A 13,779-nucleotide genomic window follows, 5' to 3' on the forward strand; every position below is an offset into this window, starting at 1 on the left:
CTTCCCTTTCCCAAAGTTATTTTCAATGAAAATGAAGCAAAGAGTGGATGCCTCAAAATGGGACTGGGTTCAAAGTCCTTATGAGTACACACAAAAAAAGTAGCGAGGCATCACATCCCCAAAAAAAGTGGGAATTTATTCACCCAATGCAGAACACTGGGGGTGCGTAAGCCCACTACAGCCCAATATTAAATTCCCACTTTTTTGGATGTGCTGCCACGCTTCTTTTTTTTGTGTGTACTCATAGGGACTTTTTACCCAGTCCTATTTTGTGACATGTACACTTTGCAGCATTTTTTCTGGCGCTGTGACATTTTTGTTTTTGTCTATTGCCATCGGTCCTATCACTTTGCACAGAACAATATTGGACTGTAATGGGAATTACATTATGGCTTCCGCACCCACAGTGTTCTGCATTGGGTGAATAAATTCCCACTTTTTTGGATGTGCTGCCTCGCTTCCTTTTATGTCTTCTCAATGGTATGTCCTACCGTTTAGTATCTGGGGAAGGTGACTGATGCTCTCCGTGCAATGTTTGCATACTTTTGGCATGTTATTTAGGTATGTTAGTATGAGTGCCGTTCCTAGCCAAGTGAATAAGGACTCAGTTCGGACGGTGTCTTTGATCCTTTGGTACGTCAGTGGGGTCGGTGACTCTCTGTGTTACACCTCAACAGTGCTTCCCCATCGCATAAACAGGGCGTCTGTAAACGTCAGTGTCTCAGAGATCTAAGAGGGGGGGGGGCGCGGGTCTGCCCTTACATGCGGTAGAAATCGAACAGGCTGCGTTATAGTTTACGCCTTAACCTTTTGTTGAAATATGACTGGGGAGAGATTTAATCTCTTGATTGGTACGCCGCTCACCTTTGATGATGTTTCTGAGCCTGCGTGGCAGCTGTCCCCATTGGTGTAGCGCGTGGTCTGAGCATGGTCTAGGCCACAATGGTATTAAACTTGTCTGCAAAGAATCCAGCGATGATTGACCAGCTGCAGAGAATCTCTTTGCACTACCACACCGGTTCAGCTTTCAAAAAATAGATTTAAAGGCTGTGATGTTATTAGATTCTTTTTTTTAGATGCGGAGTTCATGAAAGCACGTCTGCTCAGTTCTCCGGCTAGCCACGCCCCCAGAGGATATCGGTTTTTAACTGTTCGTTTTTTGCTCCCTATAATCAATGCAGGGACGTAAGGTTAAATATTTCTTCTCAACAAAGAACAAGGGTGCTCCCGCAGGACATGTAGATGGAAAGATAAAGCCTGTATTCAAATTTTCATCCAAATATTCCTTAAGGGCTTTCAGTTCTGTTTCCGAAAGAAAGTAGATTCGACCAAAGGGTTATGTAGCTATGGGTAACAGTTCTATTGGGCAATCATTAACCATGTGGAGGTAGCTTATCTGCATTGTTTTTATCACAGACATCCTGAAATTCTTTGTATTGTGATGGTAATTAATCTTTAACCCCTTAACGACCGGCGTATAGTTTTTTTTACGTCGGCCATTCAGGGTAGTTCTTCTGAAGCGCCGCCTTTTCACGTCGGCACTTCAGAAGATTTTTCCCCGCATCATCCGGGGATCTCCTGAAGCCCATGCTGTTGCTAACAGCCTCGGGCTTCAGGACAACGATTGGAGACCACTAGCAGTGTTCTCCGATCTTATTTAACCCCTCAGATGCGGCATTCAATAGCGAGCGCCGCATCTGAGTGATTTTAGAGGGAGGGGTCTCCCTCTCTCATCCCACTGGCATCCCCGCGTGTATTATAATAGCGATCAAAAGTTTGCACTGTAAAGTCCCCCAGTGGGACTAAAATAAGTAAAAAAAAGTTAAATAAAGTTTGAAATAAATAAATGTCCCAAGTAAAAGAATAAAAAATAAATACCCACTTTTTCCCCTTACAAAATACTTTATAATGAAAAAAAAGTTAAAAGTTACTCATATTTGGTATCGCCGCGTCCGTAACGAACTCAACCATAAAATAATTACATTATTTAACCTGCACGGTGAACGGCGTAAAAAATATAATAAAAAACAACGCCAGAATTGCTGTTTTCTATTCATCCTGCCTTCAAAAGTATTTGACAAAAACTGATCAAACAGTCGCATCTACTCCAAAATGGTACCAATAAAAACTACAAATCGTCCTGCAAAAAAAAAAGCCCTCATACAGCTGCATCGGTCAAAAAATAAATAAGTTATGGCTCTTAAAATATGGCGACACAAAAGCAAATAATTTTGAAAAAAATGTGTTGTTACTGTGTAAAAGTAGGAAAACATAAAAAAAATCAATATAAATTTGATATCGCCACAATTGTAACGACCCGCTGAATAAAGTTATTATGTTATTTATACCACACGGTAAACGGCGTAAAATTAAGATGCAAAAAAATGACGAAATTTCTGTTTTTAAAAAAGTTATTAAAAAGTTAATCAATAAATTATATGTATCCCAAAATGGTGCTATTATAAAATACAACTTGTCCCGCAAAAAAAAAAAGTCCTTATACAGCTATGTCGACACAAAAATAAAAAAGTTATAGATCTTTGAATGTGACGATGGAAAAACCTACAAAATTGCTCGGTCATTAAGGTTTAAAATACCTTCGGTATTAAGGGGTTAACAGCAAGTTCAGATATTGATGTGTTCTCAAGTATTGAAAAAGTTTAGGCAGACAATTTAGCTGACAGTACTCAGATGGAAAATGTATACAACGTGTTTCCCAACTGATGAATAGTTTGTGAGTAAAAAGCCAAGGAATTCCCCAAATCACTGAAAACTTTGGAGAAGAAACAGTTGGAAATGAATAACTTCTTGATGATCAGGCATGATGAGAACTTCAAGATGCTTAATTTCATGAGAAAAAGGCCATGATGATAGGGGTCAAATATATCAGAACAAGAAATCTCATGTGTTTTAGTGCATATGTGTATTGGCACTATAAAATAAGATTCTCTGGTGCCAGCAACTTGTCTTCGTCCTATAGTATTTTTTAATCCAACAGATCGTCTCCATTTTCTATTACATCTTTGACAGCGATTGTCCTACGGATCTAATTTGAGCAATAAACAGCATAGTACACTTCAATAAAGGCAAATATTTTTTGTAGGTCGCCTCTCTTTTTCTGCTGTTGTTTTTGAATAACATAAAGTCAAATTGGTTCAGATATAGATTCAGTATCTTTCTGAGTATTCTGACTTGATTGATCGAAGGAGAAGGCAGGATTATCTCCAAATACCCACAGTATAGTCTTTCGTTTTTCATTAAGTCTCTGATCAATTTGAATGCACAATTGCATTAAGTTCTCCAACTTTTCTGGGGTTATCACTTTGGAAAGTACATCCTTCACTTGCTTTGAAAGCCCTCTCTGAAATTGGCTCTTCTGAGCCGCTAGCTTCCCTGTGGTATCAGTTACCCAGCAGCTCTTCTGTGCATTCCGGAACTGAGCACCTTCCTTGCCGCAGATTATGCAGTCTAACTTCAGCTGTGGCATAACAATTAGGATCATCTAAAACTTGATTCATAGCAGTGATACAGTCATCCAAAACATTCAGAAGATTACTATCCTTTTCTACATAAAGAGAAGCCAACACTGGAGCTTCATCTGTCAGAAGATTAATTGTAAGCAATACATTTTTCTTTTCACTAGTAAATTTGAAAAATATATGTAGCATAATTAAAGAGGTTGTCCGAGCACAGGGCAGTGTTTCATAGTGAATAGGAGCAGAGCTGCAATAACCCAGCACGGCCGCAATACAGTGTACGGAAGCCTTCTGCTTCTGACACAAGCCACTGCATAACATCCAAGGCCTGGAAGCATCCCCAAAAGCTGATCGGTATGGGGTCTGGGTGTTACACCCCCACCGATCATATACTGATGACCTATCCTGTAGATCAGGTCAACAGTATGAAAAACCGCTGAACCTTAGAGATGGACGTTGTGTGCTGCCAGGGTCAGGACCTTGTATGTGCCATGGTGCAGACCATTGCCAGGGACTAATGTAGCAAGCGTGAGGGGGATTCGGTCCCCTAACCCTCCGGTCAGGGTTGCAGGGGGTTTGTTACGCCAATGGGTAATGGCGTGTAAACTTGAGACTGTGGCTGAGTGAGCCACGCACATACAAAAGTTGTCTTTGTAATTAAATCATCTCTCTTTGTTGCTCTCCCAATCGATTTTGCAGCTGAGAACATTTTTTTTTTTTGATAAGTAGCTCCAAATGCTTGTAGTTCAGCAATTTGTTGCTTCATAGTTGTCAAAGGACTTGTTCCAGGGGATTCCACATGTGAGCCAGACTAGTCTGCTAAGGTTTATAGCATATTAAGATTCTAGATCATGTAGGAGGGTGATAATAGCAAGAGTAGCCCAGTAACAGCCCAGGATCGGTACACAGATGAGCAGCAACAGGTTACCGCGTGAGGCAGAGACGTGGTCAGGAAAAAATGCAAGTTCGGTACACAAATGACAGCAACATTTTGTAGAGAGAGTCAGAAAGGAACTAGACTTGAGGCAGGAAGCTTAATAGCCTGGCCAGATTTATATAGTATGCCAAAAGGGTGAGATGAATTAAGCAATTAAGGCAAATAATCCAGAGAGGCAGGAATCCATCCTATGGGTGGATTACTTAGGACTAATCCATTATACTGTGCAGAGACTGGAGTCGACTACACTAGTAAAAATAAATTATGTGAGCAGAATTTTAATTACATATAAATTACAAAATTGTATTGTTTCCAATTCTAGAAATGAATAAATAAAAATGACAATGAAACAGAATATCCCTCCAAATATTGTGATACAGTCAAGAGTTTGCATATTCGAGACACAAATGTTCAATTGTAAAATTAGCTTTCTCTGCATATTAAAAACATGTATTTATATGCTGATTAATTCCACAATTATTTTGTTTAGGTTTCTGAGGTCACCTAAAGAGAAACATGCATCAGAGGAGAAACTGCAAACGCAAGACACATATGACTCTGATGAATATGTCATTGCTGTTTCCCCTTGAGATATTTCACTAAGGATACTTTCACACGGCAGTTTTTGGTCAGTATTTGGCATCAGTATTACGAAGCCAAAACCATGAGTGGGTCCAAAACATGGAAGAGGTACAAATCTTTCCATTATACTTTTTTTCTCATTAGGTACCACTGCAGGATTTGGCTTCCAAATACTTCCAAATACTGATGCAAAATACTGACCAAATACAGCCCAAAATACTGAAAACATGTACTGAAAACATGATGGAGCATACTGAAATTTTTTTTAATGTGGACTCAGCATGTGTTTCCACCATTGTACAGATGTGCCCACCATTAACTTTTCTTGAATTGCGTTGTTATACAATTTGTCATGATACCATTTCAATACAATCTCGCACCTTCTAGTAAAAAACCTATTAACATAGGATAACAAATGGCTGTTGGATGTCATCTGTCAGACACATTCGTCACAGCTATCCAGTAAAAACAAATACATTAAAGCTATGGTTTTTTTAACATGGGAGTCAATGGGCAATGGATGGCTCAAGAATGGCATCTGTCGGAGGTTTATGTTTTTTTTACCTGCTTGTTTAACATTTTGTGTCACACATTTCGGGATTTGTCGGCTTTAGAAACAAGTTAAGGGTGGACACATCTGCCCCATTGAAATGCAGTAACATCGTATTGAATATCCTTATGATATGAATGACAAATACGCTTGTGTGCATGATGCCTATGGCTGGTGCTGCATGCAACTTCTATTATTTCCTATGTACTGAGAGCAGAGCCAAGTGTATACATATGAAGATAATAATTAAGAAAACTTGTGTTAATTGCCATTGAATTATGGATATGTGCAGTGAATGTGTTATATGCAGTTATATGCTAACATAAGGAAAAAATAATAAAAATAAAGAATAAAAATGTCACAGAAATATTTTTTTTGTTGTGTTTCTTTTAGTCTTCAGCATAGACTGCACTGAATTATTTTTAACATGACCACGGTATCTGCTTGCCAAAGAGAATCTATAAGATGGCCATGGTTTTTTTCTGCTTTAGCAAGAGCTATTGAACATGCTGAATAGTGCCCCAAACAACGGTTAGGGGAGTCATCCAGAAGTGTGCACCATATGCCAATATTTTTTCAACGAGAGGCATCATGTGATTTCGGCCATACCACTTGTGTGCTTAGTCGAGTCGCAGACAAAACTATTTTCATTTGCCAATCAGGCCTGAGCACACACCATAATTAGTATAGCACGCTTTTGCATGGCACCTGAAGCACATTACGTTGAGTATCTCATAGATGCACTATATTAAAGGGGTTTGTCTGGTGACAGATTTCCTTTAAAGATCGTCTGTCACCAGACACAGCCAAGTGTACCCCAATGTCCTATTCAGTTTTGAAAGAGTCTGAGAGGTCAGAAAGGGCCATCATGTGAACCCTCTTGGTCAGTAAAAAATAGCAAAAGGGATTACGTGTACACATTTACATATAGTGTGGTTAATCTTTCAGCCACCAATGAGGAGATCAAGGTCATTTAGTGAGTGCTCCTTCCGTTTAGCAATACGTTTTGTAGATGTTCTGAAATAAGGGACTCTGCTTTATTATGTTTATGATCAACTCAAAAAGTACTGTATAATTATATACACACATACACAAATTTGTGAAAACCATATATTTAAATTATGGCAAGTAAATCTACTGCCAGCGCTTATAAAACGAATATGTAATCTAGGAAAATGTAAATTGCTTAATCCTATAGACTTATTGGGGAAGATGTATCAAGATTGTGCCAGTTTTAGTTCTAACAAGCTAGAGTAAGATGCAACAAATTTATTAAGAGGCAAATGACTCTTAATAAATGTTTTGCATTTTCAGTTGTCCATGCGACACTAAATAAAATCTATGCCAACCTGGAGCTGTCGTAGATCTTTGCTATAATTTTCGCAAGTTGCCAGTTTCTGGTGTAAATTATAGTAAATATGTCGGGCCGAAGTGGGCACGCCCCTTCCACTAAGCTCCGCCTACATTTTCAAAAGGGGTCGAAAGTGGAGGATACTGCCCAAAAGATGCAAATTTTGCGACTTTTGATCTGTTTGCAACATTTCTTTGCCAGAAAACAGGCATATTAACATGGCTAACTTTCTCCCATTGAGTATTATTTTACATTCTTATTTTAAGCCCAAGCACTGTACCTTTCCCATCTTAAAATAATGCAAAATTCGATAGAGAGAATTTAAGTCGTCCAGGTACAGTGTCTTCAAACGCTACCCATATCATATAAAGTTAGCTTTATTGGTACACTCCCTTGGACTTGGCAGAGATTTCATGTACAGTTGCCCTATATCGAGAGTGTAGGCTAAGAGAATGCCTTTGATGTGCTATTTATACACACCCATCTTTCCTGCACATTTATGGTTTACATACTGTATACGGATTACAAAATGGCAAAATACTTATTTACACTATTACTCTATTTGTATTGTGCTTTGAAAAAAAGTAAAATAATCTGTCTTAGGGCCAGTTCACACAGAGTTTTTTTAACACGTTCTTTGACACGGAAACCGTGTCAGAAAACGCGCCAAAAAATTTACGAAAATGCCTCCCATTGATTTCAATGGGAGGCGGAGGCATTTTTTTCCCACGAGCGGAAAAACCGGCTCTCTGGAAAAAGAAGGGACATGCCCTATCTTCGGGTGTTTACGCCTCTGACCTCCCATTGACATCAATGGGAGGCAGAGAAAACGTATGTCACTGAGTTTTTTGCCCGCGGCGCTCAATGGCCAAGGGCGAAAAACGCTGCGAAAATCGGCGTGCAGGCAGAGCAAAATCTGACCCAAAAAAGTCTGTGTGAACCCAGCCTTAGGGCAGATTCACACGAACGTTGCGTTTTTGCGCACGCAAACAACGCGGCGTTTTGCGAGCGCAAAAACCATTTGACAGCTGCGTGTGTCATGCGTGTCTGATGCGCGGCTGCGTGATTTTCGCGCAGCCGGAATCATAGAGATGAGGCTTGTCGATGCCCGTCACTGTCCAAGGTGCTGAAAGAGCTAAATCTTTCAGCACCCTCGACAGTGAATGCCGAACACAACAGCGAAAAACCTGTAAAAAAAAAGATAAAGTTCCTACTTACCGAGAACTTCCCGGCCGTTGCCTTGGTGACGCGTCCTTGGTGACGCGTCCTTGGTGACGCGCCTCTCTTGACATCGGGCCCCACCTCCCTGGATGACGCGGCAGTCCAAGTGACCGCTGCAGCCTGTGATTGGCTGCAGCCTGTGCTTGGCCTGTGATTGGCTGGAGCTGTCACTTGAACTGAAGTGTCATCCCGGGAGGTCGGACTGCAGGAAGGAGACAGGAGTAATCGGTAAGTTAGAACTTCGTTTTTTTTTTACAGGTTCATGTATTTTGGGATCACAAGTCACTGTCCATGGTGCTGAAACAGTTTAACTCTTTCAGCACCATGCACAGTGAATGTCTCCCGACGTCGCGGACCGGAAATTTTTTGGCCGGGTTCGGCCAAAACGAGTTTGGCCGAACCCGGTGAAGTTAGCTTCGGTTGTCGGGGTTCGCTCCTCGCAAAGACACTCCGTTTGGATGCTTGGAAACAGAAAAGCACGTGGTGCTTTTCTGTTTCCATTCATCCTTTTGACAGCTGTTGCGCAAACACGCAGTTCGCACGGAAGTGCTTCCGTGCGACATGCGTGGTTTTCACGCACCCATTGACTTCAATGGGTGCGTGATGCGTGAAATACGCAGAGTTATTGAACCTGTCGCGTATTTTGCGCAGCGAACAAACGCTGCGCAAAATACACGGACTGTGTGTACTGCCCCATAGACTTCTATAGGGCATTGCGTGCCGCGCGAAAACCACGCGCCCTACACGCTGCCAAATCACGCTCGTGTGAATCCCCCCTTATGCTGATTTTAACTTATCTTTTGGCACTGCCAAATATCTAACAATTATTAACTCATAACTGCTCATACAAAGGAAAAATCTCATAGTGTACTGTCAGCCGATCACAAACAAACTAATGTTTCAGGTACTTTCCAAAGTGTACGTGTTCATTATCATAGTAAACAAAACGGCTTACTGAGCAAAGTACACTTCCTCACAATTTTTTTTTTTTAAATAATATGTTAATAAGGTTTTTTCAACTGTAAACACTACACAAAGTTTACTAGCAAGGCGTCTGGGCATAAGCGCGCGCAGGGGTCTGATGATGATGGTGGTGTTGGGGAGTGGTAGGGGGGCCCAAGCTGAATTCTTGCACCCGGGCCCATGAGCCTTTAGCTACGCCCCTGGGTCTTGTGGTGCCAAAACAGTGGAAACCCCCCAAAAGTGACACTATTTTGGAAACTAGACCCCTTGGGGAATTCATTGTAGTTTTCATGGGGTGCATGTGACTTTTTGCTCAGTTTTTGTTCTATTTTTAAGAGGCGTGGTGACTAAAAAACAGCAATTCTTCTATTGTTTTTTATTCTATTTTTTTTACAGCGTTCACCGTGCGCTATAAATGACATATTCACTTTATTCAGCATGGCGATACGATTACGGCGATACCAAATGTTTATAGGGTTTTTTATGTCTTATGGTGTTTGCACAATAAAATAATTTTTATTAAAAATCATTTACTTTTTGTGTTGCCTTATTCTAGGAGCCATACAGTTTTTGTCTTTTTTTCCATCAGGAAAGCCGTGTGAGGACTTGTTTTTGCGTAACGAACGGTAGTTTAGATCAGTACCATTTTTAGGTACATGCGACTTTTTGATCTCTTTTTATTCCATTTTTTGAGAAGTGAAGTGACCAAAAAACTGTGATTCTGGTATGGTTTATTATTATTTTCTTTTACGGCGTTCACCGCGCGGGATAAATAACGAAATACTTTTGTAGTTCAGGCCGTTACGGACGCGGCAATATCAATTATGTATAGTTTATTTGTTTATTTATTTATTTTTATTAATAATAAAAGACTGATAAGTGAAAAAGGGGGATTTTTACTTTTGATACTTTTAAAACTTTTATTTTCTTATTTTTACACAATTTTTTTGTAACTTTTTTTTAACTTTATTACTTTGTCCCACTGGTGTACTTGAGGGCAGGAGACCCTGATCCCTATTCTAATACACTGCACTATATGCGTAGTTCAGTGTATTACAGCTGTCAGCTACTCACTGACAGCAAGGCTTCCATAAATGGCATAGCTGGATGCCATTGTTAGGCGTCCGGTTGCTATAGCCACCATCGCCGGCCGCTATCGTGTAGCGGGCCGATGATGGCAGCTTAACCCCTAAGAAGCCGCTATCGCTATTGAAAGCGGCTTCCAAGGGGTTAATCAGCGGGGACACAGCTATCAGTCTCCGCAGAAGGAGCTGCGGCGACTGCTGTACGAGTTAGCAGCTGTTACAGCTCCTGTATGTGTCGGGAAGACGGCCAAAATGTCCGTTCCTCCCGCGACATACTATTCCAGCGCTGAGCGCGAACGATGCACTTAGCACGAAGGAATAGTACGTCGCTGAGCGCGAAGGGGTTAAGCATCAGTTTCCTAAAATGTAATATTAGACTCCCTTTACAAGCGGAGACAATACGATTAAGCAAATATTTTCTTTACGTTTCCCAGTATATAATATGGTACAATAAATGGTGCCGTGAAAAAGTACAACTTGTCCTTCAAAAAACAATCCCTCATACGTTTTTTTTGGACCAAAAAATAAAACTTATGGCTTCTGGAAGTTGGGGAGGAAAGAGCGAAAATGAAAAACCAAAAATAACTGTAAAAGTCAGGGGTTAAATATGAGGTTATAGGTAACATAAGTAATAATTCATGGCGTGATATATTTAGTAAAGTCCAGTTCATCTCATTCCACTATTGGACAGGAATAGTTGGTACACTGAAACTTGTAGAATTTCTAATTCTCTGGATGTAGGGATATGAATCTTGGACAATATGGGTGTAGGTATTAAAGGGGTTCCCTGCAAATAAACCTTGATCACTGTAAATTAAAAAATGTTATACAACTTTATAATATCCTTTGTGCTAAAATTTCTGTTTTAACTTTTGCTGTATTGGGATAAAAACACGGAGTGAAAACCCAAAGAAGCCAAATACTTCTCATGGATAATAATATGCTACAATTGTATCCAGCCTAAGCAATCATCTGTAAACTAAACAGCATGGACTCTAAGGCCTCATGCACACGACTGTAATGGCTTTTATTCTACTCAAATACGGATCCCTAGTCATCCAAAGTCTTTTGCGACTCATTCGCATATAGGCACGCTGTCCGCAAATACGTACCGTCATGCATCCTTAGTTCATCCGCATTTACGGATCCGCAAAAAAAAGAAATGGGAGTCTACAAATGATGTCACCACTATGTCGCAACCCCTTGAAAAGGTCACATGATCGCTCTGGCACCATTTTCTCTGCCATTTGTGCTTTGTGAGAGCTCTGTTGGAATCCTCGGCTGATATAACTTTGGTTTCTGGCATTTCTTTTGTTGCAAGGATGCACTACCCACGTGTGGTTCATGCTCTCATGCTCTTCTGGACTGGCTCGTCTCTCGGCGATTCGGACAGTAAGCTATGCTGGAAGAAGAACCGAAGAGGAGGAGGAGGTACTGGGTTCACCCCATTGTCTCCCAACAGCCCAGAAAGGTGCATTTCCATAGCCTGTATGCAGACCTGCGGCAGCACCCGGACAAGTTTCACAACTTCTGCTACATGTCGATTTCCAGCTTTGACCGACGGTGCATCTCGGAGGAACGGCTCATCGTTTCTCTCAGGTAAGAACACCAAATGTCCCTTTTGTCCATTGCTGCCATGTCACCTTGCTACAGGTAGTATAACCGTAGTTGTCCCCTGTGCCCATTGCCGCCATGTCATAATGCTACAAGTAGTATATAACCGTAGTTGCCCTTGTGCCCATTGCCGCCATGTCACTCTGCTACAAGTACTATATAACCCTGGTTGTAGCCTTTGCCCATTGCCACCATGTCACCCTGGTACTGCTAGCACTAATTATTATAAATATTTTTTTCACAGATTCCTGGCAACAGGGAACTCATTTGCATCACTGCATTTTGAATTTCTACTGGGGTGTTCCACCATTTCACAGATCATCTGTCTGACCTGCGAAGTCATCTGGCAGCGACTGAGAGCGACGATGATGCCACAGCCCAAGGCACAAGACTGGTTTCGGATTGCCGAGGGCTTTTACCAACAATCACAGTTTGACAACTGTGTTGGCGCACTGGATGGTAAACACATTAGTGTGAAGAAGCCACCTCACTCATGGTACCTATATTTCAATTACAAGCAGTATTTATTGGTGATGCTATTCGCCTTGGCTGACAGCAACTACCAGTTTATAATTGTAGATATAGGGGCATATGGGAGCTCTTCAGATGCTGGCATCTTCAGGGCTTCCAGAATGGGTGAACGGCTTCAGTCCAAACAGCTCTCTGTTCCAGAACCGAGACAACTGCATGGATCTACTGGACCTCCTGCCCCATTTCTCATCGTGACAGATGAAGGATTTGGACCATATATTCTACGTACAGCACACGTACTGATGGGAAGAAAGAGCTGGCTCAGAAGCTGAGCCTGCGTCATCAGTCGTGGGTGTTAGCCTAATCGGCTTGCTGTCAGTGAACGACTGACTGTTTTAATACATTGCGCTACATAGGTAGTGCTATGTGTTAGAAGATAAATCAGAAATTAGACCTTCAAGTCCCATAGTGGGTCTAAAAATAAATGTAAAAAAAGTAAAAAAAAAGTTGTAAAAAATAAAATAAAAGTTTCAAGTAATAAAATAAAACACAATAGCCTATTTTCCCTTATTAAGTCCTTTATTATTGAAAAAATATATAAACCATACATATTTTGTATCGCCGCGTCCGTAACGGCCTGAACTATAAAAATATTATGTTATTTATTCTATGTGGTGAATGCCGTAAAACAATTTACATAAAGAACAATGCCAGAATTGCTTTTTTTTGGTCACTTTGCCTACAAAAAATTGGAATAAAAAGTGATTAAAAAGTCGCATGTATGCAAAAATGATATGAAAACTATAAAAACTATAGCTCAGCTTGCAAAACACAAGCCCTCATATAGCTCCATCAACGAAAAATTAAAACGTTATGGCTCTCAGAACATGGTGACAGAAAAAATATTTTTACTAAACTAACTTATTTTGCAAAAAGTTGTAAAACAGAAAAAAAGTGCTATAAATTTGGTATCGCCGGAATCGTACTGACCCGCACAATAAACGTAACATGTAATTTATAATGCATGGTGAACGCTGCATAAAAAAAAACTAGAAAACTCGAAATAGGATAATAAGTGATCAAAAAGTCTCATGTACCTCAAAATGGTAGCAGTAAAAATGACAGCTGGTCCCGCAAAAAAACAGCCCTCATCCACTACGTCTATAATAAAAATAAAATAAAATTAGGGAACCAGGAATGGGAGGGCCCAAACATATCTTCTGGAAGCAAGGACACCTGCATTATACCAGAACACTTCCCAGCAAAATTCCCCAAACTGCAGAGGTGCAGAGTGTGTACCAAAATGGGGATGAGAAAGGACACCATTTATCAGTGCGACACTGGCCTGTGCATAAAAGATTACTTGACAGCGTAACACACATCTATGGATTATTGTTTTTTTCTTTTTTACCCAATTATTATGCCCTGATGTACTCCGCACAGCTTTCATGTACCCCCACATTATAAACTGAAACACCAGTAATACTCCAAACAAAACTACTACCAAGAAAACTCCAAATGGGCGCTCC

At 40.6% G+C, this 13,779-nt stretch overlaps 1 protein-coding gene across 2 annotated transcripts in view; it reads left to right on the top strand.

Annotated features, from left to right (window-relative positions):
• The window catches only part of LOC142741286 (transcription factor ETV7-like), a 135,260-nt gene extending 130,204 nt beyond the window's left edge, over nt 1-5,056 (top strand). For both annotated transcript variants that reach the window (XM_075850682.1, XM_075850683.1), the window contains one exon: nt 4,904-5,056. In XM_075850682.1, coding sequence (XP_075706797.1) covers nt 4,904-5,003 — 100 coding nt within the window. In that variant the 3' untranslated portion in view covers nt 5,004-5,056. The remainder of the gene's footprint in view (nt 1-4,903) is intronic.
• The last annotated feature ends 8,723 nt before the right edge of the window (nt 5,057-13,779 follow it).

This window comes from Rhinoderma darwinii, chromosome 2 (genome assembly GCF_050947455.1).
Source record: "Rhinoderma darwinii isolate aRhiDar2 chromosome 2, aRhiDar2.hap1, whole genome shotgun sequence".
Lineage (NCBI taxonomy): Eukaryota > Metazoa > Chordata > Amphibia > Anura > Rhinodermatidae > Rhinoderma > Rhinoderma darwinii.